This window comes from Oncorhynchus mykiss, chromosome 8, assembly GCF_057628025.1.
Source record: "Oncorhynchus mykiss isolate SJ-2025 chromosome 8, ASM5762802v1, whole genome shotgun sequence".
Taxonomy (NCBI): domain Eukaryota; kingdom Metazoa; phylum Chordata; class Actinopteri; order Salmoniformes; family Salmonidae; genus Oncorhynchus; species Oncorhynchus mykiss.
The window spans coordinates 93,387,501-93,412,360 of NC_143029.1; the positions used below are offsets into that span (position 1 = coordinate 93,387,501).

The following is a 24,860-nucleotide window of genomic DNA, read 5'->3' on the forward strand; positions in this document are numbered from 1 at the left end:
CTGATGGCTAGCATTCAATGTCTGCGGATGCGTTGTCTTCTACCCAAGACATCAATCATAATAGACAATAGAGCTTAAAAAAACAGAAAACAGGACTGTGGGACGAACAAGAGACATTTCCAGGCGGTCCATTTAAAAGTAATTCATTGTTCCCTTGCCCTGCAAATGTCAATTCATCATACGTCATACGTCCTCAGAAGTGTTAATTTGAGGGCTGAGGAGAGAGGGTGTCTTTTACATGTTTGGAACGCAGCCGAGATGTGTAAAAGCCCCTAGAACAAGATGGCTTCCTGGTTAATATGGTAGAAAACATGGTGGCCTGGGTAACAAATAAACCTGCATTTCCTCTCATTCTGTTCGCTTCTGTTCAAGCTATAGAAGGGCTGTGACGGTCATGGAATTTTGGATGACTAATTGGCCAGCCTTAATAAGAATATTTTTTGAGACACATTTTGTCCTTTCCGCTCCTGACTATATGTGCTGAAATATAAATAGAATGGCAGCACACGCACAGAGCAAGCTGTTGCGCAGCAACTCCATCTCTTCCTGAAGACAAATAATGTATACAAAACACAGTCTAGTTTTAGACCCCATCATAGCACTGAGACTGCTCTTGTGAAGGTGGTAAATTACCTTTTAATGACGTCAGACCGAGGCTCTGCATCTGTCCTCGTACTCGTAGACCTTAGTGCTGCTTTTGGATAATGGGGCCGGAGGGGATGGCTTCCATTTTACGGGCTCCTAGCAAACTGTGCTATTTTGTTCGTTTTTTTCCGCATTGTTTGTAACTTATTTTGTAAATCATTTTGCTGCTACAGTCTCTTATGACCAAAAATGGCCTCTGGATATCAGAACAGCAATTACTCACCTCAAACTGGAGGAAGGATATACTGCTTCTCAGAGACCAGGCCCAAATAACTGTCAATCGCGTGAAGAAAAGACGTAAATACAGGGGGCGGAGATCGGGGTGCGTTGTGAGAATTTGTTGGCGAGTGGGTAACCCGCCTCTACCATCCCTTCTATTGGCCAACGTGCAATCACTGGAGAATAAACTGGATGATCTCCGTTCGAGACTATCCTACGACATTAAAAACTGTAATATCTTGTGTTTCACCAAATCATGGCTGAACGACGACACGGATAATATACGGTGCGCTGGGTTTTCTGTGCATCGACAGGACAGAACAGCTACAACTGGTAAGACGACGGGTAGGGGTGTGTGTCGATTTGTCAATAAAAGCTGGTGTGCAATGTATCAAGGAAGTCTCAAAGTATTGCTCGCATGAGGTAGAATACCTCATGATAAGCTGTTGACCACACTATCTACCAAGAGAGTTTATCTATATTTTTCATAGCTGCCTATTTACCACCACAAACCGATGCACTAAGGCCACACTCAATAAGCTGTATAAGGCCATAAGCAAACAGGAAAACGCTCATCCAGAGGTGGCGCTCCTAGTGGCCGGGGACTTTAATACAGGCAAACTTAAATCCGTTTTACCTCATTTCTACCAGCATGTCACGTGTTACTCCAAACAAAGGCATACAAAGCTCTCCCTCGCCTTCCATTTGGCAAATCTGACAAATTCTAATCTCCTGATTCCTGCTTACCAGCAAAAACTAAAGCAGAAATGACCTATGACACGCTCAATACGGAAGTGGTTAGATGAGGCAGATGCTAAGCAACAGGACGATGGAATATGTTCCAGGATTCATCCAATGGCATTGAGGAGTATACCACCTCAGTCAATGGCTTCATCAATAAATGCAACGACGACGTCGTCCCCACACTGACCGAGTGTACATATCCCAACCAGAATCCATGGAGAACGGGCAACATAGGCACGAGCTAAAGGCTAGAGCTGCAGCTTGAAAGCGGGACACTAATCCGGACGCTTATAAGAAATCTCGCTATGCCCTCAGACGAACCACCATACAGGCAAAGCGTAAATACAGGACTAAGACTCAATCCTACTACACCAGCTCTCGTCAGATGTGGTAGAGCTTGCAAACTATTACGGACTACAAAGGGAAACCCAGTCACGAGCCTAATACAGTCAAGCTTAATGCCGCATATGCTCGCTTCAAGGAAAGCAACACTGAAGCATGCATGAGCACCAGCTGTTCCGGATGACTGTGTGATCACACATGGCTCAGACACGAGACGTATGTGGCAGGGTCTACAGTCAATCACGGACTACAAAAAGAAAACCGTCCCCATCGCGGACACCAACATCTTGCTCCCAGACAAACTAAACAACTTATTTGCTCGCTTTGAGGACAATACAGTAACATAGCCTGCAACCAAAACCTGCGGGCTCTCCTTCACTACAGCCAACGCGAGTAAAACATTTAAAAGTTTTAACCCTCGCAAGGCTGCCGGCCCAGACGGCATCCCTAGCCGCATCCTCAGAGTATGCACAGACCACCTGGCTGGTGTGTTAACAGACATATTCAATCAATCCCTAGTCTAGTCTGCTGTTCACACTTTCTTCAAGATAGCCACCATTGTTCCTGTTCCCAAGAAAGCAAAGGTAACTGAGCTAAATGACTATCTTCCCGTAGCACTCACTCACTTCTGTCATCATGAAGAGCTTTGAGAGACTAGTCAAGGGTCATATCACCTCCACCCTACCTGACACCCTAGACCCATTCCAATTTGCTTACCGCCCCAATAGGTCCACAGACGACGCAATCACAATCACACTGCACAAACCCATCTGGACAAGAGGAATACCTATGTAAGAATGCTGTTCATCGATCATCGATTACAGCTCAGCATTTAACACCACAGTACCCTCCAAACTCATCATTAAGCTTGAGACTCTGGGACTCGACCCCCCTGAGTGCAACTGGGTCCTGGACTTTGACAGGCCGCCCCCAGGTGGTGAGGGTAGGTAACAACACCTCCACCCCGCTAGTCCTTAAACACTGGGGCCCCAGAAGGGTGCGTGCTCAGCCCCCTCCTGTACTCCCTGTTCACCCATGACTGCGTGGCCATGCACGCCTCCAACTCAATCATCACGTTTGCAGACGACACTAGCAGACAATAGCGCCTGTTCAACCTCAGGAGGCTGAAAAATTAGGCTTGTCACCGAAAACACACAAACTTTTATAGATGCACAATCGAGAGCATCCTGTTGGGCTGTATCGCCACCTGGTACGGCAACTGCTCCGCCCACAACCGTAAGGCTCTCCAGAGGGTAGTGAGGTCTGAACAACACATCACCGGGGGCAAAGTACCTGCCATCAAGGACACCTACAGCACACGATGTCACAGGAAGGCCAAAAGGATCATCAAGGACAACAACCACCCGAGCCACTGCCTGTTCACCCCACTATCATCCAGAAGGCGAGGTCAGTAAAGGTGCATCAAAGCAGGGGCCGAGAGACTGAAAAACAGCTTCTATCTCAAGGCCATCAGACTGTTAAACATCCATCACTAACATTGAGTGGCTGCTGCCAACATACTGACTCAAAATCTCTAGCCACTTTACCAATAAAAAATTGGATGTAATAAATAAATGGATCACTAGTCACTTTAAACAATGGCACTTTATATAATGTTTACATACCCTACATTACTCATCTCATATGTACAGTTGAAGTCAGAGGTTTATATACACCTCAGCAGAATACATTAACCTCAGTTTTTCACAATTCCTGACATTATAATCCTAGTAAAAAATCCCTGTCTTAGGTCAGTTAGGATCACCACTTTATTTAAGAATGTGAAATGTCAGAATAATAGTAGAGAGAATGATTTATTTCAGATTTTATTTCTTTCATCACAATCCCAGTGGGTCAGAAGTTTACATACACTCAATTCGTATTTGGTAGCATTTCCTTTAAATTGTTTAACTAGGGTCAAACTTTTCAGGTAGCCTTCCACAAGCTTCCCACAATAAGTTGGGTGAATTTTGGCCCATTCCTCCTGACAGAGCTGGTGTAACTGAGTCAGGTTTGTAAGCCTCCATGCTCGCACACACTTTTTCAGTTCTGCCCACAACTTTTCGATAGGAACGAGGTCAGGGCTTTGTGATGGCCAGTCCAATACCTTGACTTTGTTGTCCTTAAGCCATTTTGCCACAACTTTGGAAGTATGCTTGGGGTCAATGTCCATTTGGAAGACCCATTTGCGACCAAGCTTTAACTTTTTGACTGATGTCTTGAGATGTTGCTTCAATATATTCACAGACATTTTCCTTCCTCATGGTGCCATCTATTTTGTGAAGTGCACCAGTCCCTCGTGCAGCAAAGCACCCCCACAACATGATGCTGCCACCCCCGTGCTTCATTGTTGGTATGGTGTTCTTTGGCTTTCAAGCCTCCCCCTATTTCTTCCAAACATAACGATGGTCATTATGGCCAAACAGTTCTATTTTTGTTTCATCAGACCAGAGGACGTTTCTCCAAAAAGTACGATCTTTGTCCCCATGTGCAGTTGCAAACTGTAGTCTGGCTTTTTTTGTGGCGGTTTGGAGCAGTGGCTTCTTCCTTGCTGAGCGACCTTTCAGGTTATGTCGATATAGGACTCGTTTTACTATGGATATAGATACTTTTGTACCTGTTTCCTCCAGCATCTTCACAAGGTCCTTTGCTGTTGTTCTGGGATTGATTTGGGCTTCTCACACCAAAGTACGTTCATCTCTAGGAGACAGAACGCGTCTCCTTCCTGAGCGGTATGATGGATGCGTGGTCCCATAGTGTTTATACTTGCGTACGATTGTTTGTACAGATGAACGTGGTACCTTCAGGCGTTTGGAAATTGCTCCCAAGGATGAACCAGACTGTGGAGGTCTACAATTTTTGTCTGAGGTCTTGGCTGATTTCTTTTGATTTTCCCATGATGTCAAGCAAAAAAGGCACTGAGTTTGAAGGTAGGCCTTGAAATACATCCACAGGTACACCTCCAACTGACTCAAATTATGTCAATTAGACTTTCTAAAGCCATGATATCATTTTCTGGAATTTTCCAAGCTGTTTAAAGGCACAGTCAATGTAGTGTATGTAAACTTCTGACCCACTGGAATTGTGACACAGTGAATTATAAGTGAAATAATCTGTCTGTTGGAAAAATGTATTGTGTCATGCACAAAGTAGATGTCCTAAAAGACTTGCCAAAACTATAGTTTGTTAACAAGACATGTGTGGAGTGGTTGAAAAACGAGTTAATGGCTCCAACCTAAGTGTATGTAAACTTCCGACTTCAAATGTATATACTGTACTCTATACCATCTACTGCATCTTGCCTATGCCGCATGGCCATCGCTCGTCCATTGATTTATGTGTACATATTCTTATTCATTGTGTGTGTATAAGGTAGTTGTTGTGAAATTGTTAGATATTACTGCACGGTCGGAACTAGAAGCACAAGCATTACACTACACTCATATTAATATCTGCTAACCATTTGTATGTGACCAATACAATTTGATTTGACAAAGTCACAGAGGTTGGAACCAAAAATCACAAATTTGGACTCAACAGACCAATGGACAGATTTCCACCGGTCTAATGTCCATAGCTTATGTTTCTTGGCCCAAGCAACTCTCTTCTTCTTATTGGTGTCCTTTAGTAGTGATTTCTTTGCAGCAATTTTACCATGAAGGCCTGATTCACGCAATCTCCTCTGAACAGTTGATGTTGAGATGTCTGTTACTTGACCTCTGAAGTACTTATTTGGGCTGCAGCTTTTGAGGCTGGTATCTCTAATGAACTTATCCTCTGCAACTCTGAGTCTTCCTTTCCAGTGGGGGTCCTCATGAGAGCCAGTTTCATCATAGTGCTTCATGGTTTTTGAGACTGCACCTGAAGAAACATTCAAAGTACTTGACATTTTCCAGATTGACTGACCTTCATGTAATGATGGATTGTCGTTTCTTTGCTTATTTGAGCGGTTCTTGCCATAATATGAACTTGATATTTGACCAAATAGGACTATCTTCTGTATACCACCCCTTCCCCATCACAACACAACTGATTGGCTCAAATGCATTAAGGAGGAAAGAAATTCCACAAATTAACTTTTAACAAGGCACACCTGATAATTGGAATGCATTCCAGGTGACTACCTCATGAAGTTGGTTGAGAGAATGCCAAGTGTGTAAAGCTGTCATTAAGGCAAATGGTGGCTACATTGAAGAATCTCCAAAAACATATTTTGATTTGTTTAAAACTTTTCTGTTACTACATTATTCCATATGTGTTATTTCATAGTTGTGATGTCTCCACTATTATTCTACAATATAGAAAAGTCAAAATAAAACCCTGGAATGAGTAGGTGTCTCCAAACCTTTGACTGGTACTGTATGTGCCGGGGACTAGGGTCAGTCTGCTACATCTGGTGTAATTCTCCTGTCTTATCTGGTGTCCTGTGAGAATTTAAGTATGCTCCTTCCAATTCTCTCTGTCCCCCTGCCGGAGGATCTGAGCCCTAGGACCATGCCTCAGGACTACCTGGCCTGATGACTCCTGACTGTCCCTAGTCCACCTGGACTTGTTGCTGCTCCAGTTTTAACTGTTCTGCCTGTGGCTATGGAACCCTGACCAGTTCACCGGAGGTGCTACCTTGTCCTGGACCTGTTATTTTTGTCTCCCTCTACCGCACCTGCTGTCTCAACCTCTGATTGACCCTAGTGGTTATCTATGAACGTTTGAACATCTTGAACAATCTGGCCTTAATGGCCATGTACTATCGCCACCCGGCACAGCCAGAAGAGGACTGACCACCCCTCAGAGCCTGGTTCCTCTAGGTTTCTTCCTAGGTTCCTGCTTTCCTAGGGAGTCTTTCCGAGCCAGCGTGCTTCTACATATGCATGGCTTGCTGTTTGGGGTTTTAGGCTGGGTTTCTGTACTGAACTTTGTGACATTGGCTGATGTAAAAAGGGATTTATAAATACATTTGATTGAAATTTGAAAAGAACGAGTATCCCCATTGAAGTCAATGATGGCACAATGGGTGGAATGGAGGCCATGGGGAGTGTACCCATAGGAGCAAAGCTGGATGTCAATTCCTTAAGAGTAACCCCATCAGTAAATTCATTAAGTTAACCCATCAATGTGTGCTGTGATTTGTTGATTCAACTCAACTGACATTACAAAAAATGCATTATTTTGCACGAGCAATGGTTATGAGGGTTATTTTCACGGCAGTCCTCATCCACATATGGTAATTGTGCCAGCCCTACGTTCCAGTCGTTATTTATTAAACTACCCAGCTCCCATGCTGTGTGAAAGTAGATATCAGCCAGTCAGTCAGCAGTATGTCTCAGTAACATACTCTACACTCCCCTACAGAGAACTACTCTAAAAGTATTAGAACAGATCAGTGAGAGAAGAGAAGCAGCTGTTGTGCAGAACAGACGCGCTCTACCGAGACGCAGACAGACAGAGCGAGAGAAGACGACAAAACGAGGACAGAGAAGTGAATGTCCAGTGACAGTCAGCCCAGAGAAAAGCCGGGGTGACGGTCAACAAAGAGAAAAGCCGGGGTGACGGTCAGCCCAGAGAAAAGCCAGGGTGACGGTCAGCCCAGAGAAAAGCCAGGGTGACGGTCAGCCCACAGAAAAGCCAGGGTGACGGTCAGCCCACAGAAAAGCCAGGGTGACGGTCAGCCCACAGAAAAGCCAGGGTGACGGTCAGCCCACAGAAAAGCCAGGGTGACGGTCAGCCCACAGAAAAGCCAGGGTGACGGTCAGCCCACAGAAAGCCAGGGTGACGGTCAGCCCACAGAAAGCCAGGGTGACGGTCAGCCCACAGAAAGCCAGGGTGACGGTCAGCCCACAGAAAGCTAGGGTGACGGTCAGCCCACAGAAAGCTAGGGTGACGGTCAGCCCACAGAAAGCTAGGGTGACGGTCAGCCCACAGAAAGCTAGGGTGACGGTCAGCCCACAGAAAGCTAGGGTGACGGTCAGCCCACAGAAAGCTAGGGTGACGGTCAGCCCACAGAAAGCTAGGGTGACGGTCAGCCCACAGAAAGCTAGGGTGACGGTCAGCCCACAGAAAGCTAGGGTGACGGTCAGCCCACAGAAAGCTAGGGTGCACCAAACCAAAGTACCAGGCCAACCAGCCATGTAGATTAGAGTGTGTTAGGATGCATCATGTCATACTCACGTCACTGGGGGATATAGTGCCATGTCCTGTGGAGTCTGGACCTGTACCATGAAGCTTCTAATGGAGGACAAATTAAAGGAATGAAACGGTAGAATGTTGCTTCAAATAGAAAAAGCTTCAACAACTCTTGCTGTGGCCAAAAGCAGAAACCTCCTGAAACATCTCTTCCTGTATTGGAGTAGCTCTAAGAAGCACCATACTTCTCTTCATGGAGGGAGAAAAACGCTGTAAAAACAGCTCTCAGAATGGTTACATGATTATTGTGGCTAGTCAGGTTGATATAATAGTTCATTTAAAGTGTTTACTTGCTTTGCAAGAAGAAACATTTCCCTGATAATCCTGTTTACATGGACACATTTGAAATGAGGCTACCTGATGGGACTTTGATAAATGCAGAACATCAGTAATAAAAAAATGAAGGCTCTACCACAGTGACCATGTCATTCTGAGTTCAGACACAAAATTCGTATGTGAAAACAATTTATAAACTGCATACTTTCAGTTTTTGAAAATAATTTCACTCATGCACAAGAAGGAAGCTTGCGCTACCCAGTGCAGGCACAAGATCAAATACACCACAGGAATGACGGATTAAGCTGTTTACATGTCCTAATCATTCTAAAGATTGTTCAGAAAAACCAGGTGTTTTAATCAGCGGATGCTTACTTTGATGATGACCTTACGCCTATTAAGATACGCAGAGTAAGGTGTTTACATGACTAATGCCATACTCTGCCAAAACCACAAGACACGCAGAGTAAGGTGTTTACATGGCTAATGCCATACTCTGCCAAAACCACAAGACACGCAGAGTAAGGTGTTTACATGGCTAATGCCATACTCTGCCAAAACCATTATTAGTGTGCATGTAAACATACTCATTGTTCCTAAAATAATGATCGGCTTTGTCATGAAATAAAACTGTAGCTAAAACACTGGCATGTCTCAACCAGTGGTACAGACTTGGTACAGCTAGTCTGTTTCTAATCAATCAAATGTCATTAAAAGGGGCAATCTGCAATTGCTACACCCAGTTTTAGACATAAATTAATTACATTTACCCAATATATCTTGTAGATGCCTCATGAGCTTGTTTTAATCCTTTGTTTGAAACCATAATCATTCTAAACAAACACTGTATAGTTTGAAAACATGGTTAAAACTTTAAATCAAATCAAATGTATTTGTCACGTGCCCCGAATACAACAGGTGTAGACCTCACAGTGAAATGCTTATTTACAGGCTCTAACCAACAGTGCAAAAAAGGTATTAGGTGAACAATAGGTAAGTAAAGAAATACAACAACAGTAAAAAGACAGTGAAAAATAACAGTAGCGAGGCTATATACAGTAGAGAGGCTATAACAGTAGGAGCACCGGTTAGTTGGGCTGATTGAGGTAGTATGTACATGTAGACATGGTTAAAGCGACTATGCATATATGATAAACAGAGAGTAGCAGCAGCGTAAAAGAGGGGTTGGGGGGGAACACAATGCAAATAGTCCGGGTACCCATTTGATTACCTGTTCAAGAGTCTTGTAGCTTGGGGGTAAAAAATGTTGAGAAGTCTTTTTGTCCTAGACTTGACACTCCGGTACCGCTTGCCATGTGGTAGTAGAGAGAACAGTCTAAGACTGGGGTGGCTGGGGTCATTGACAATTTTTATGGCCTTCCTCTGACACCGCCTGGTGTAGATGTCCTGGATGGCAGGCAGCTTACCCCTATGATGTAATGGGCCGTACAAATTACCCTATGTAGTGCCTTGCGGTCGGATGCCGAGCAATTGCCTTTATATTGGGCAGAAAGACCAGTTCCCTACCTTCTCCCGCTGCCACCCGCCTCCTCCATTTTTGGGGTAATGCTGTAATCAATTGACTGTACTCTTGGATTGAGCAGACCTTCCCGTACAATTCTGATAACTCCATGAAGGACATAACTCTACAATTTACAATATAATTTATGAACAAAATAGCCTTTTCAAACATCTTTCCCATGAATACAGGTGTTTTATCAACTAGCATGTTTGAGTTCAGCCATAATATTTGTTGTAATATTTGTTCTATCTTTTCATGGGGATGAAATTGAAGCCAGCTCTGCAATGCTTGTTTGAAAAAGACAGATACTTTGAAAAAGTATCATTTTCAATCAATCTGAAATGAGACATGGCAATCTGCATAAAGGCAAAAAGGCAATTTTTAAACAATGGACGAGATTTTCTTATTAATCTACTTGAGAACCATTTAGGGTTCAAATAAAACTTTTGAATGAGTGAAGCTTTTAGAGAGAGGTTTAGTGCTTTTATATTTAATAATCTCAACCCACCCAATTCATATTCATTATATAGATAGACATGTTTTATTTTGTCTGGTTTAGCGTCCCAGATAAAGTGAAATATTTTTTGCTCATGAAAAATGAATCATCAGGAGTAGGCAGTGCCATAAGTAAGTGAGTAAACTGAGATATGACTAAATAGTCAGGTATTTACCTCTCCAAGGTTGCAGGATCTTGTCTATTTTTACAAGTTTTCTATTGAAATTCATTGTGGATAGCTTATTTGTATCTTTTGTGATATGAATACCAAGTATGTCTACTTCACCTTCAGCCCAATTTAATGGTAAGCTGCAAGGTAATGTAAAAGTTGTATTTTTTAAGGATCCAATACATAATATTGTACACATAATTAGGTTTTAGTCCAGAGTGTACAGAAAAGTTATCTACATCTTTAATGAGACATTGCAGCTTGCGGACTTAACACAAAACTTGAGTCATCGGCATACATGGACTCCTTTGTTGTTAAGCCTTAGATTTCTAATCCTCTAATGTTGTTATTGAATCTGATTTTAATAGCTAGCATTTCGATGGCCATAACGAATAGATATGGTGACAGCGGACACCCTGGTTTAACTCCTAATGACAATTCAAAACTCTGAGAAGTAGCCGTTATTTACTATTTTACACCTGGGTTTGCTATACATTATTTTTTGCCATTTTATAAGAGAGTTACCAAAATTGAAAAAATCCAGGCATTTATAAATAAAATCCAGTCTTACTTGATAAAAATGCCTTTTCAAAATCCGCTATGAATACCATTCCTGGCTTCTTATATGTTTCATGATGTTCTATTATTTCTAGTAGTTGTTGTATATTATCTCCAATGTATCGTCCATGTAAAAACCTGTCTGATCAGGATGAACAATACCTGGTAAAACCCTTTTAATTCTGAGTGCTATGCATTTTGCTAGTATTTTTGCATCACAACAGTGAAGTATAAGGGGCCTCCAGTTTTTTAGATAGACTGAGTCTTTATATTTGCCATCTGCGTCTTGTTTTAATAATAGAGAAATCAGACCTTCCTGCTGAGTACCTGACAGACTACCATTTCTAAAGGAGTAGTTAAAACAATCTAACAATGGAGCTTTTAGTATATAAAAAATACTTGATATACCTCTACTGGTATGCCATCAAGCCCTGGGGTTATTCCAGACCGAAAGGATTTAATAGCCTCAAAAGGTTCTTCCTCTGTAATTTGGCCTTCGCACTGATCTTTCTGTACATTTGTTAATTTTCCATTTTTTATATTATTTGGAAAGAATTCCTTACCGTAATCTTCATTCAGTGGGAAAGGATGAGACAGAAGCTAAAATATTTAGCTTCCTCTTTTAAAATATAATTTGAAGAATCATAGATGATGGTCTTCAGTAACGAGTTTCTGCAAATTACTTCTTGTTAGTATTCCTGTATTCGAGATTCAGGAAGAATTTTGTACATTTTTCTCCATATTCCATCCAGTTTAATGTAATCTATTACAAAATTAAATCAGAGTGCTCTTGAATAAGTTCCTCAACTTCTTTTTGTTTTTCCTCCAACTTATTTGTATCTCTGTAGTATCGTTTTTATTGCTATCTACCTGTACTATTAGTTCATGGATTTCCCTTGTTAGTCTTGTATCTTTAGCCAGAAACTGATTTTTTATTATTGATGAATATTTAATTGAAATCCTGAAGGAATTCCTGATGTTCCTGAAGGAACATTTAAAGGTATCCCAAAAAATAAGGGGATTTGCTGAACCTATATTATACTGGAAAAATTCTGTTATCTCATTTTTAACTAAGTTGTCCTCCAGTAAACGTATTACATTTCCAATATCCCTGTCCACGTGGAAAATCTATAAGAGTTATGTGAATGCCAATTAGATGATGATCACATTCTGTCTCCTATTAAAACTTTTTTAACCTTTGATGCAAGAGAGAAAGAGACAAGAAAGTTGTCATGTATTGTCATGTTGTGTCTTGTTTCTGTCCTTTCCCTTCACCCTGTCTCCCTCTGCTGGTCGTTATTAGGTTACCTTTTCTCCCCCTCTTTCCCCCAGCTGTTCCTTGTCTCCTCCTAACTACCTCGTCACCCATTTTCCCACCTGTTCCCTTTTTCCCTCTGATTAGTCCTCTATATCTCTCTCTGTTTTTGTTCCTGTCTTTGTCGGATTCTTGTTTGTGTTTTTCATGCCTGAACCAGACTATCGTCATGTTTGCTGCAACCTTGTCCTGTCCTGTCGGAATCTGCCGGTCCATCTGAGCCTACCTATGTTTTGTTATTAAAGAAGTTCTGTTTACGTTAATTCGCTTTTGGGTCCTCATTCACGCACCGTGACAGAAGAATCCGACCAAGAATGGACCCAGCGACTTCGGATCCTCTCCACTCTGCCGTCGAGATCCAGGGAGCGATGCTAGGCAGACACGAGCAGGAAGTGTCTGCTGCTCGACATGCCGTTGAGACCCTGGCCGCCCAAGTCTCCAACCTCACAGAACAGGTTCACCATCTCCGCCTCGATCCACCGGCCACTTCCAGGGCTTTCGAATCTCCGGAGCCCAGAATCAATAACCCGCCGTGTTACTCTGGGAAGCCCACTGAATGCCGCTCGTTCCTCACCCAGTGTGATATTGTGTTTTCTCTCCAGCCCAACACTTACTCCAGGAGCACAGCTCGTATCGCCTACGTCATATCTCTCCTTACTGGACGGGCTCGTGAGTGGGGCACGGCAATCTGGGAGGCAAGGGCTGAGTGTACTAACCAGTATCAGGACTTTAAGGAGGAGATGATACGGGTTTTTAGTCCGTTCTGTTTTTGGGGAGGAAGCTTCCAGGGTCCTGTCTTCCCTATGTCAAGGTAATCGATCCATAACAGACTACTCTATTGAGTTTCGCACTCTTGCTGCCTCCAGTGACTGGAACGAGCCGGCTTTGCTCGCTCGTTTTCTGGAGGGTCTCCGCGCGGAGGTAAAGGATGAGATTCTCTCCCGGGAGGTTCCTTCCAGCGTGGATTCCTTGATTGAACTCGCTATTCGCATAGAGCGACGGGTTGATCTTCGTCACCGAGCTCGTGGAAAGGAGCTCACGTTCTCCGTTGCCCCCCTCTCCGCATCACTACCATCTTCCTCTGCCGGCTCGGGTGCTGAGCCTATGCAGCTGGGAGGTATCCGCATCTCGACTAAGGAGAGGGAACGGAGAATCACCAACCGCCTCTGTCTCTATTGCGGTTCCGCTGGTCATTTTGTCACTTCATGTCCAGTAAAGGCCAAGAGCTCATCAGTAAGCGGAGGGCTACTGGTGAGCGCTACTACTCCTGTCTCTCCTTCAAGATCCTGCACTACCTTGTCGGTCCATCTACGCTGGACCGGTTCGTCAGCTTCCTGCAGTGCCTTAATAGACTCTGGGGCGGAGGGCTGTTTTATGGACGAGACCTGGGCTCGGGAACATAACATTCCTCTCAGACAGTTAAGGGAGCCCACGGCCTTGTTCGCTTTGGATGGTAGTCCTCTCCCCAGGATTCAGCGTGAGACGCTACCTTTAACCCTCACTGTCTCTGGTAATCATAGCGAAACCATTTCTTTTTTAATTTTTCGTTCACCTTTTACACCTGTTGTTTTGGGCCATCCCTGGCTAGTTTGTCATAATCCTTCTATTAATTGGTCTAGTAATTCTATCCTCTCCTGGAACGTCTCTTGTCATGTGAAATGTTTAATGTCTGCTATCCCTCCTGTTTCCTCTGTCTCTTCTTCACAGGAGGAGCCTGGTGATTTGACAGGGGTGCCGGAGGAATATCACGATCTGCGCACGGTGTTCAGTCGGTCCAGGGCCACCTCTCTTCCTCCACACCGGTCGTATGATTGTAGTATTGATCTCCTTCCGGGAACCACTCCCCCCCGGGGTAGACTATACTCTCTGTCGGCTCCCGAACGTAAGGCTCTCGAAGATTATTTGTCTGTAGCTCTTGACGCCGGTACCATAGTCCCCTCCTCCTCTCCCGCCGGAGCGGGGTTTTTTTTTGTCAAGAAGAAGGACGGGTCTCTGCGCCCCTGCATAGATTATCGAGGGCTGAATGACATAACAGTGAAGAATCGTTATCCGCTTCCTCTTATGTCTTCAGCCTTCGAGATCCTGCAGGGAGCCAGGTTTTTCACTAAGTTGGACCTTCGTAACGCTTACCATCTCGTGCGCATCAGGGAGGGGGACGAGTGGAAGACGGCGTTTAACACTCCGTTAGGGCACTTTGAATACCGGGTTCTTCCTTTCGGCCTCGCTAACGCTCCAGCTGTCTTTCAGGCATTAGTCAATGATGTCCTGAGAGACATGCTGAACATCTTTGTTTTCGTTTACCTTGACGATATCCTGATTTTTTCACCGTCACTCCAGATTCATGTTCAGCACGTTCGACGTGTCCTCCAGCGCCTCTTAGAGAATTGTCTTTTTGTGAAGGCTGAGAAGTGCACTTTTCATGCCTCCTCCGTCACATTTCTCGGTTCTGTTATTTCCGCTGAAGGCATTAAGATGGATCCCGCTAAGGTCCAAGCTGTCATTGATTGGCCCGTCCCTAAGTCACGCGTCGAGCTGCAGCGCTTTCTCGGCTTCGCGAACTTCTATCGTCGTTTCATCCGTAATTTCGGTCAGGTGGCAGCTCCTCTCACAGCCCTTACTTCTGTCAAGACGTGCTTTAAGTGGTCCGTTTCCGCCCAGGGAGCTTTTGATCTCCTCAAGAATCGTTTTACATCCGCTCCTATCCTTGTTACACCTGACGTCTCTAGACAGTTCGTTGTCGAGGTTGACGCGTCAGAGGTGGGCGTGGGAGCCATTCTTTCTCAGCGCTCCCTCTCTGACGACAAGGTCCACCCATGCGCGTATTTTTCTCATCGCCTGTCGCCGTCGGAACGTAACTATGATGTGGGAAACCGCGAACTGCTCGCCATCCGCTTAGCCCTAGGCGAATGGCGACAGTGGTTGGAGGGGGCGACCGTTCCTTTTGTCGTTTGGACTAACCATAGGAACCTTGAGTACATCCGTTCTGCCAAACGACTTAATGCGCGTCAGGCGCGTTGGGCGCTGTTTTTCGCTCGTTTCGAGTTCGTGATTTCTTATCGTCCGGGCTCTAAGAACACCAAGCCTGATGCTTTATCTCGTCTCTTCAGTTCTTCAGTAGCCTCCACTGACCCCGAGGGGATTCTCCCTGAGGGGCGTGTTGTCGGGTTGACTGTCTGGGGAATTGAGAGGCAGGTAAAGCAAGCACTCACTCACACTCCGTCGCCGCGCGCTTGTCCTAGGAACCTTCTTTTCGTTCCCGTTCCTACTCGTCTGGCCGTTCTTCAGTGGGCTCACTCTGCCAAGTTAGCCGGCCACCCTGGCGTTCGGGGTACGCTTGCTTCCATTCGCCAGCATTTTTGGTGGCCCACCCGGGAGCATGACACGCGTCGTTTCGTGGCTGCTTGTTCGGTCTGCGCGCAGACTAAGTCCGGTAACTCCCCTCCTGCCGGCCGTCTCAGGCCGCTTCCCATTCCCTCTCGACCGTGGTCTCACTTCGCCTTAGATTTTGTCACCGGACTGCCTTCGTCAGCGGGGAAGACTGTTATTCTTACGGTTGTCGACAGGTTCTCTAAGGCGGCTCATTTTATTCCCCTTGCTAAGCTTCCTTCTGCTAAAGAGACGGCACAAATCATCATCGAGAATGTTTTCAGAATTCATGGCCTTCCGTCAGACGTCGTTTCGGACAGAGGTCCGCAATTCACGTCTCAATTTTGGAGGGAGTTTTGCCGTTTGATTGGGGCTTCCGTCAGTCTCTCTTCCGGCTTTCACCCCCAGTCTAACGGTCAAGCAGAACGGGCCAATCAGACTATTGGTCGCATCTTACGCAGTCTTTCTTTTCGCAACCCTGCGTCTTGGTCAGAACAGCTCCCCTGGGCAGAATACGCCCACAACTCGCTTCCTTCGTCTGCGACCGGGCTATCTCCTTTTCAGAGTAGCCTCGGGTACCAGCCTCCGCTGTTCTCATCTCAGTTCGCCGAGTCCAGCGTCCCCTCCGCTCAGGCTTTTGTCCAACGTTGCGAGCGCACCTGGAAGAGGGTCAGGTCTGCACTTTGCCGTTATAGGGCGCAGACTGTGAGAGCTGCTAATAAGCGTAGAACTAAGAGTCCTAGATATTGTCGCGGTCAGAGAGTTTGGCTCTCCACTCAGAACCTTCCCCTTAAGACCGCTTCCCGCAAGTTGACCCCGCGGTTCATTGGTCCGTTCCGTATTTCTCGGATCATTAATCCTGTCGCAGTGCGACTTCTTCTTCCGCGATATCTTCGTCGCGTCCACCCGGTCTTCCATGTCTCCTGTGTCAAGCCCGTTCTTCGCGCCCCCGCTCGTCTTCCCCCCCCCCCCCCATCCTTGTCGAGGGCGCACCCATCTACAGGGTCCGTAGGATTTTGGACATGCGTCCTCGGGGCCGTGGTCATCAGTACCTAGTAGATTGGGAGGGGTACGGTCCTGAGGAGAGGAGTTGGGTTCCCTCTCGGGACGTGCTGGACCGTGCGCTGATCGATGATTTCCTCCGTTGCCGCCAGGTTTCCTCCTCGAGTGCGCCAGGAGGCGCTCGGTGAGTGGGGGGGGTACTGTCATGTATTGTCATGTTGTGTCTTGTTTCTGTCCTTTCCCTTCACCCTGGGTCCCTCTGCTGGTCGTTATTAGGTTACCTTTTCTCCCCCTCTTTCCCCCAGCTGTTCCTTGTCTCCTCCTAACTACCTCGTCACCCCTTTTCCCACCTGTTCCCTTTTTCCCTCTGATTAGTCCTATATCTCTCTCTGTTTTTGTTCCTGTCTTTGTCGGATTCTTGTTTGTGTTTTTCATGCCTGAACCAGACTATCGTCATGTTTGCTGCAACCTTGTCCTGTCCTGTCGGAATCTGCCGGTCCATCTGAGCCTACCTATGTTTTGTTATTAAAGAAGTTCTGTTTACGTTAATTCGCTTTTGGGTCCTCATTCACGCACCGTGACAAAAGTAGTCAAGACGACTAGCTTGATTAAGTCTCCTCCATGTATATCTCACTAGGTCGGGGTTTTTTAGTCTCAAAATATCCACTATTTTGAATGTGTCCATAATATTTAATCATTTCCTTAAGGGCACAGTGATGATAGTTTGGAGAGTGATTACCTTTACGGTCCACTGAGGTACTTAACACTGTGTTAAAGTCTCCTACCACAATGATAAGAGGAGGATAGCAGGATTTCTTATAAGCTTCCGGGTTAGAGTCCCGCACCTTGAAAGCGGCAGCTCTACCCTTTAGCTCAGTGCAAATGTTGCCTGTAATCCATGGCTTCTGGTATGTATGTACAGTCACTGTGGGGACGACGTCCTCGAAGCACTTATTGATAAAGCCAGTGACTCATGTGGTGTATTCCTCAATGTCATCGGAAGAATCCCGGAACATGTTCCAGTCTGTGATAGCAAAACAGTACTGTAGTTGAGCATCTGCTTCATCTGACCACTTTTTTATAGACTGAGTCACTGGTGCATCCTGATTTAATTTTTGCTTGTAAGCAGGAATCAGGAGGATAGAATTGTGGTCGGATTTACCAAATGGAGGGCGAGGGAGAGCTTTGTACACGTCTCTGTGTGTGGAGTACAGGTGATCTAAAATGATTTCCCTCTGGTTGCACATTTAACATGTTGATGGAAATGACGTAGAACTGATTTAAGTTTCCCTGCATTAAAGTCTCCGGCCACTAGGAGCGTCGTCTCTGGGTGAGTGGTTTCCTGTTTGCTTATTTCCTTACACAGCTGACTGAGTGCGGTCTTAGTGCCAGCATCTGTCTGTGGTGGTAAATAAACAGCCACAAAAAGTATAGCTGAAAACTCTCTAGGCAAGTAGTGTGGTCTGCAATTTATCACAAGATACTCTACCTCAGGCGAGCAAATTCTTCTTCTTCCTTTGATTTCGTGCACCAGCTGTTGTTTACAAATATGCACAGACCGCCTTCACCATGCTGTATCGACCAGAACTAACCTTGTGGTAGACAGCCTTCACCATGCTGTAATCAACCAGAACTAATCTCGTGGTAGGCAGCCTTCATCATGCTGTAATCAACCAGAACTAATCTCGTGGTAGGCAGCCTTCATCATGCTGTAATCAACCAGAACTAATCTCGTGGTAGGCAGCCTTCACCATGCTGTATCGACCAGAACTAACCGAGGCAGGCGTTAGATTACAAGCGTTTTCAAGTGTGGTGCTCAGTAGCTCAGTTGGTAGAGCATGGATAGTGGGTTCGATTCCCTGGACCAGCCACACATAAGTGTATGCAAGCATGACTAAGTCACTTTGGATAAAAGGGTGTGGTAAAAGACATATCACCAACTGCAACATTAATAAAGATGGTTGCGGGGAAACAGCTCGGAGATTTAACGATGCTCCTACGAAGGTTCTAACAATTAACTTAGCCTTTCAGATGCTTTTAGGAAACCGGGCCCTGGACAGTGTGTCGCAATGAAGGCTAGAGAAGGTTGGAGTCCTTGTTCCCGAGCTGTAATGTTTACTCAGACAGATTTTTCTGTCAGTATTTGTCCTCTCTATCTAGATAACCAGTGAATACAGATTGAAAACATCTAGCTACAGTGGTTGCTCCACTAAAGGTTTTGAGATTATGCTGCGGTACTTAGAGGTCATTGGTGGTTTAGTACGGTACCCTGCATCACCACTTTATTGCTCCAGACCATTGCAAGAGGGAGTTAGACAACTGATTATGCTTTTGGGTCCTAATGTGTCTCTGACAATGAATGTGCGACCCAAACCTAAATAGAAACTGATATTTGTGCACACATTCAGTATTACTTACTAAAACTATTGTTACACTAAGGTTTTTATTATTTTATTTCGTTAGGATTATTTTGATTTACACTAGTCCACTCCCGACCGGTCACGCTGTACAGCACCTGAGTGGCGCAGCGGTCTAAGAGACTGCATAGCAGTGCAAGCTGTGTTGCTACAGATGCTGGTTCAATACCTGTGCCGGCCTAAACTTTTTCACGCTCATTTTACATTATGTAAAATAAAAGGATGGGCCACAGAGCTAAGCACAGAAGACCGACCTAGCCCATGAGGAAGGGGGAGGGTGGGTGGACTCCCACCCCGCCCCACTTGGTAGCACCTAGCAACACTTTAAGGGTCATTGCACTAATAATGGCACTGACTAGGGAAATATTCCCACTGTTCTGTTCTTAGTGCCAATCCACATGTTCAAACTAAAACAATGTAACTAATAATGGCATCTTTATGCTTTCGTTAATAAAATAATGATAAAAATACTGTTTCAAAATGCAGATGTTTATTTAGTTATGGATCAATAACGAATTACTATGGGAATAAATGTCACAATTACAGAAATATCCTCCAATCCTCTATACCTAATTATTGGCGGAGAGTCACGTCATAACTATTTTAGCAATGTTTTGCGCTGCTCTGAGATAAGCATGGGGACTGGTCATGATAAATTAATGAGATTTTTTATTTTGACTGAATCTCCTTTTGGGTATTGGTTAGACTACAATTATACAATTAGGGTGTAGAACTGTTATGCCCTTAGTGTAGCCTTTATTTATCTAGGCAAGTCAGTTAAGAACAAATTCCTATTTAGAAGGACAGCGTACTCCTTCCTCCCTGTCGGGGAACTGAACCCCGGGCTCCGCATGAAAAGCGATTCTTTAGATAAATAGCCCAGTACTGTACTCCTGACCACCATGTTGTACAGCGCAATATTTTCCGTTCCATCCTAACGGAAACCCAGATAGTTTTTCGTTTTTTTTTTGGAATAGAAACACCATAATATTAATCAAATTAATGATAAACTCTAAAAGCAATTGGAAAGGTAGATATAAATTATTTGTGACATTGTGGTTACAATAAAGAATGTAAATAAGATGTCTGGAGCAATGAAGTTATATATTATCAAGTTGATGGCACAGTCATATAGCCGGCACCGACATAAAGCTGAGTGACTCACTCATTCATGGCTTTGGATCAAAATAAATAAGTACCAACATTCTGATAGTCTTTAATAAATACATTTTTTGGTTACCCTGACCTGGACACCATATACAGTACTATAATAGCCCTTTATGGACTATTAGCAGGACAATATACCTTTACCCACACCTCTCTGTATTTTGATACTTTGTGGATGGGGCCTCCTCAGTGGCGCAGCTGTCTAAGACACTATTGGTAGGCCTACAGTATATCGAAAAATATGACATGACTCTCCGCCAATAATTACATATAGAGGATTGGAAGATTCTAAATTAAAACCTGCACGGGTATCAAACCTGTATCTGTAGGTTCGATACCCGCGTGTGTGTGGAAGTTGAAAGGGTTGAGGGGTTAAATACTTGGGAGCTGAGATGGGGCTGATATACATGTGGTTTTAGTTCAGAGGGTTGAGGGGTTAAATACCTGGGAGCTGAGATGGGGCTGATATACATGTGGTTTTAGTTCAGAGGGTTGGAGAGTTATATCTGGCAGCTGAGATGGGGTTGATATACATGTGGTTTTAGTTCAGAGGGTTAGATACCTGGGAGCTGAGCTGGGGCTGATATACATGTGGTTTTAGTTCAGAGGGTTAGATACCTGGGAGCTGAGCTGGGGCTGACATACATGTGGTTTTAGTTCAGAGGGTTGAAGGGTTATATACCTGGGAGCTGAGCTGGGTCTTGATCCAGTTGAAGTAGTAGTTGAGGTCACTTCCCTCCATCAGGTCACGACCCCAGGCTGCTAGCTTTGCGATGATCCTGGCCGCCTGGGAGAGAGGAGAGACTGCAAGTCAGACCCTAAAGCCAAGCCTGAGCCTGCTCAATATTAAAGTGGAGCTGACAGTTTTAGCAACATTAAATATTATAAACATATACCAGGAAGAAAATTCTAACTTTTTCTTTGACATTTTCTGACAAACGAGCACTTAGATATGATAATTTTCACGTTTTCATAAATTCATAGAATGTTTGGTAATGACGTAGAGTAAGGCATTTGTGAAAATTCTATAGCGATATAGAGTGGGAAAGCGGCTGTGCGTATGGACAACTAACAGACAGTGCAGTAAATAAAACCATCTGTCTTGTCCAGGACCAGAGTCTACGCAGACCGGTACGCCATAGCCAATCAGAGCTACAGTAGGCCTATATGCAAATAAGTCATTTGTCACACAGGCCTCAAATCATTCACTTTGAAAGGACTAGTTTATTTTTTTAATTACAGGCAATAGCAACAGCGTGACTTTAGATCATTAGAACGCATTCACCAAAAAGCAACAAAATACACCTGAATGGATTACTGCAAATAAAAATATAAACTATATAAAAATAAAAAAGAAACATCCTCTCACTGTCAACTGCGTTTATTTACAGCAAACTTAATATGTGTAAATATTTGTATGAACATAAGATTAAAAAACTGAGACATAACCTCAACAAGTACCACAGACATGTGACTAACAGAAATTGAATAATGTGTCCCTGAACAAAGGGGGGGTCAACATCAGAGGTAACAATCAGTATCTGGTATGGCCACCGGCTGCATTAAGTACTGCAGTGTATCTCCTCCTCATGGACTGCACCAGATTTGCCAGTTCTTGCTGTGAGATGTTACCCCACTCTTCCACCAAGGCACCTGCAAGTTCCCAGACATTTCTGGGGAGAATGGCCATAGACCTCAACCTCTGATCCAACAGGTCACAGACATGCTCAATGGGATTGAGATCCAGGCTCTTCGTTGGCCATGGCAGAACACTGACATTCCTGTCCTGCAAGAAATCACACACAGAACGAGCAGTACGGCTGGTGCCATTGTCATGCTGGAGGGTCATGTCAGGATGAGCCTGCAGGAAGGGTACCACATAAGGAAGGAGGTCTTCCCTGTAACGCACAGCGTTGAGATTGCCTGCAATTACAAAAAGCTCAGTCCGATGATGCTGTGACACACTGCCCCAGACCATGACGGACCCTCCACCTCGATCCCTCCACCGCATTCCTGGTGTAACTCAGGCAGTTGTTGCCATCCTGTACCTATCCCGCAGGTGTGATGTTCGGATGTACCGATCTTGTGCAGGTTTTGTTACACGCGGTCTGCCACTGCGAGGATGATCAGCTGTCCATCCTGTCTCCCTGTAGCGCTGTCTTAGGCATCTCACAGTACAAACATTGCAATTTATTGCCTTGGCCACATCTGTAGTCCTCATGCCTTATTGCAGCATGTCTAAGGCACATTCACACAGATGAGCAGGGACCCTGGGCATCTTTCTTTTTGGAGTTTTTCCAGAATCAGTAGAAAGGCCTCTATAGTGTTATAAGTTTTCATAACTGTGACCTTAATTGCCTACCGTCTGTAAGCTGTTAGTGTCTTAATGACCGTTCCACAGGTGCATGTTCATTAATTGTTTATGGTTCATTGAACAAGTATGGGAAACTGTTTAAATCCATTACAATGAAGATCTGTGAAGTTATTTGGATTTTTACGAATAATCTTTGAAAGACAAGGTCCTGAAAAAGGGACATTTTGGGCAGAAATGCCTTCTGGAACGTGTGCCTTAATATCAGAATTGTATGCCATCTGTAAATACGGAAAAAAAAACAATTACGAGCCTAGTTGGCTTAGCCTAGGAAAAAGTGAGGAACCTTCTCACTAGCCATGATTGGCTGAGATAATGGATGGGCTGGACATGCTGAGACGAGTTTTAGATTGGTCTGCCATGTAGCACGCTTTGGTCTTCAACATGAGCTGCTCAGTATGTGTACAAAATCCTTACTGCAGCTTTTTTGACATATATAACATTAGCCATGGAGATCTACAAAAGGTTTGCTACTGTCCTCAACAACATTGATGCACTGAATTTAGCAGACCCTATACTTTCTGCACACAGTCAGAATGAACCGGAGATCAGTGGGGAAAAGTTGTGATGGACTACTTTCTGCACACAGTCAGAATGAACCGGAGATCATTGGGGAAAAGTTGTGATGGACTACTTTCTGCACACAGTCAGAATGAACCGGAGATCATTGGGGAAATGTTGTGATGGACTACTTTCTGCACACAGTCAGAATGAACCGGAGATCATTGGGGAAATGTTGTGATGGACTACTTTCTGCACACAGTCAGAATGAACCGGAGATCATTGGGGAAATGTTGTGATGGACTACTTTCTGCACACAGTCAGAATGAACCGGAGATCATTGGGGAAAAGTTGTGATGGACTACTTTCTGCACACAGTCCGGAGCGACTTGACACAACGAGCCAAACAAGACAAACAAAACGGCAAAGACACAGGACGTCTTAGTTAAAGGGGTTCCAGTCTGGCGTGAAGAGTTCATCCATGTATATGAGTAAAAGTCTTATTGCATTAACAGATATTATTTGTTTCTGATTTTGTTAAAGTCGTTTTCATTGTAAATTCAAGCATACTGTTCGCTAGCTAGCGAGCGTGATGCGTGTACGATCTGTGTAGTAGTATTATTGGTATCTCAGAAATCCATTTGCATTGCTAGTTAAAGTCTAAAGTTAGCAAGCTAGCTAACATTGAACCTAGTTGGTTAGCTTTAGCTCCCTGCAGATTCATACTACAGCATTTCATGCCTGGTGACTGGCTGTGACAATCCGTTTGTTTTACTTGTGTATGGGTTGGGATAATGGTTCCCTGTTTAGCTAGCTAGCTACATATCTAAACAAAAAAAGAATCCACTTCGCCACATGATTACATGACTGCTCAAGTTAGCCAGGTGTGTCTGGAGGTTACTACGTCCATCTTGTATTTTATGTACATGTCTAGACAATAGTGACCCATCCACTTAGTTAGATGTGGCTGGGGGGGTTATAGCCTCTCTATCACATGACCCAGAAATGTAGAATGTGTTTGGATAAGCATAATCTAATAATAATAAAATATTTATACAATATATTTATCTGGACACTTTCTATTTTTGATATTGTTACTATGCAAATATGCAAGTAACCGTTTCACTGTACCATTCACAACTTCTGTATCCTGTGCATGTGACAAATAAACATTGATTTGATATAGTATGTGTTTACCAGAGAGAGTCATGTGAACAGCAGGACCTGCACCAAAGTCAGGTTAGGATATAGGCAGGCTACTACTTTCACCGCTTTAAGTATTGACATCTTTGGTTGATTACTACACTACTCACTCTGTATAGCACATGGCTTCACATGTGAATCCTTAAAGAGATAGATGGGGCTACGGCTTAAGAGCGTGTGAATGATGCTGAATAGGTGTAGACAAAGAAGAGCTCTCCAGTAGGTGTACAAAAACATTCAAGGGCCATTTTCTCAAAAGTGGGGTTACCTACTTTATCAACTTTCAAAGCAGAATTACATTCCCATTATGGTAGAGAAATTATTACATTATCTGGCAACAGCTCTGGTAGACATTCCTGCAGTCAGC

At 44.3% G+C, this 24,860-nt stretch overlaps 1 protein-coding gene across 11 annotated transcripts in view; it reads right to left on the reverse strand.

Annotated features, from left to right (window-relative positions):
* The window catches only part of LOC110531054 (V-type proton ATPase subunit H), an 81,625-nt gene that overhangs the window by 38,738 nt on the left and 18,027 nt on the right, over nt 1-24,860 (reverse strand). For 7 of the 11 annotated variants that reach the window (XR_016482722.1, XM_090183022.1, XM_090183019.1 and 4 more), the window contains exons 6-7: nt 21,101-21,205; nt 8,116-8,172 (exon numbers count right to left, since the gene is read on the reverse strand). Coding sequence is in view for 9 of the 11 variants with exons in the window: in XM_090183022.1 (XP_090039148.1) it covers nt 8,116-8,172; nt 21,101-21,205 (162 nt within the window). In the remaining 2 variants the exon portion in view is untranslated. The remainder of the gene's footprint in view (nt 1-8,115; nt 8,173-21,100; nt 21,206-24,860) is intronic. The other 4 variants (XR_016482723.1, XM_090183025.1, XM_090183024.1 and 1 more) reach the window with 1 other exon arrangement.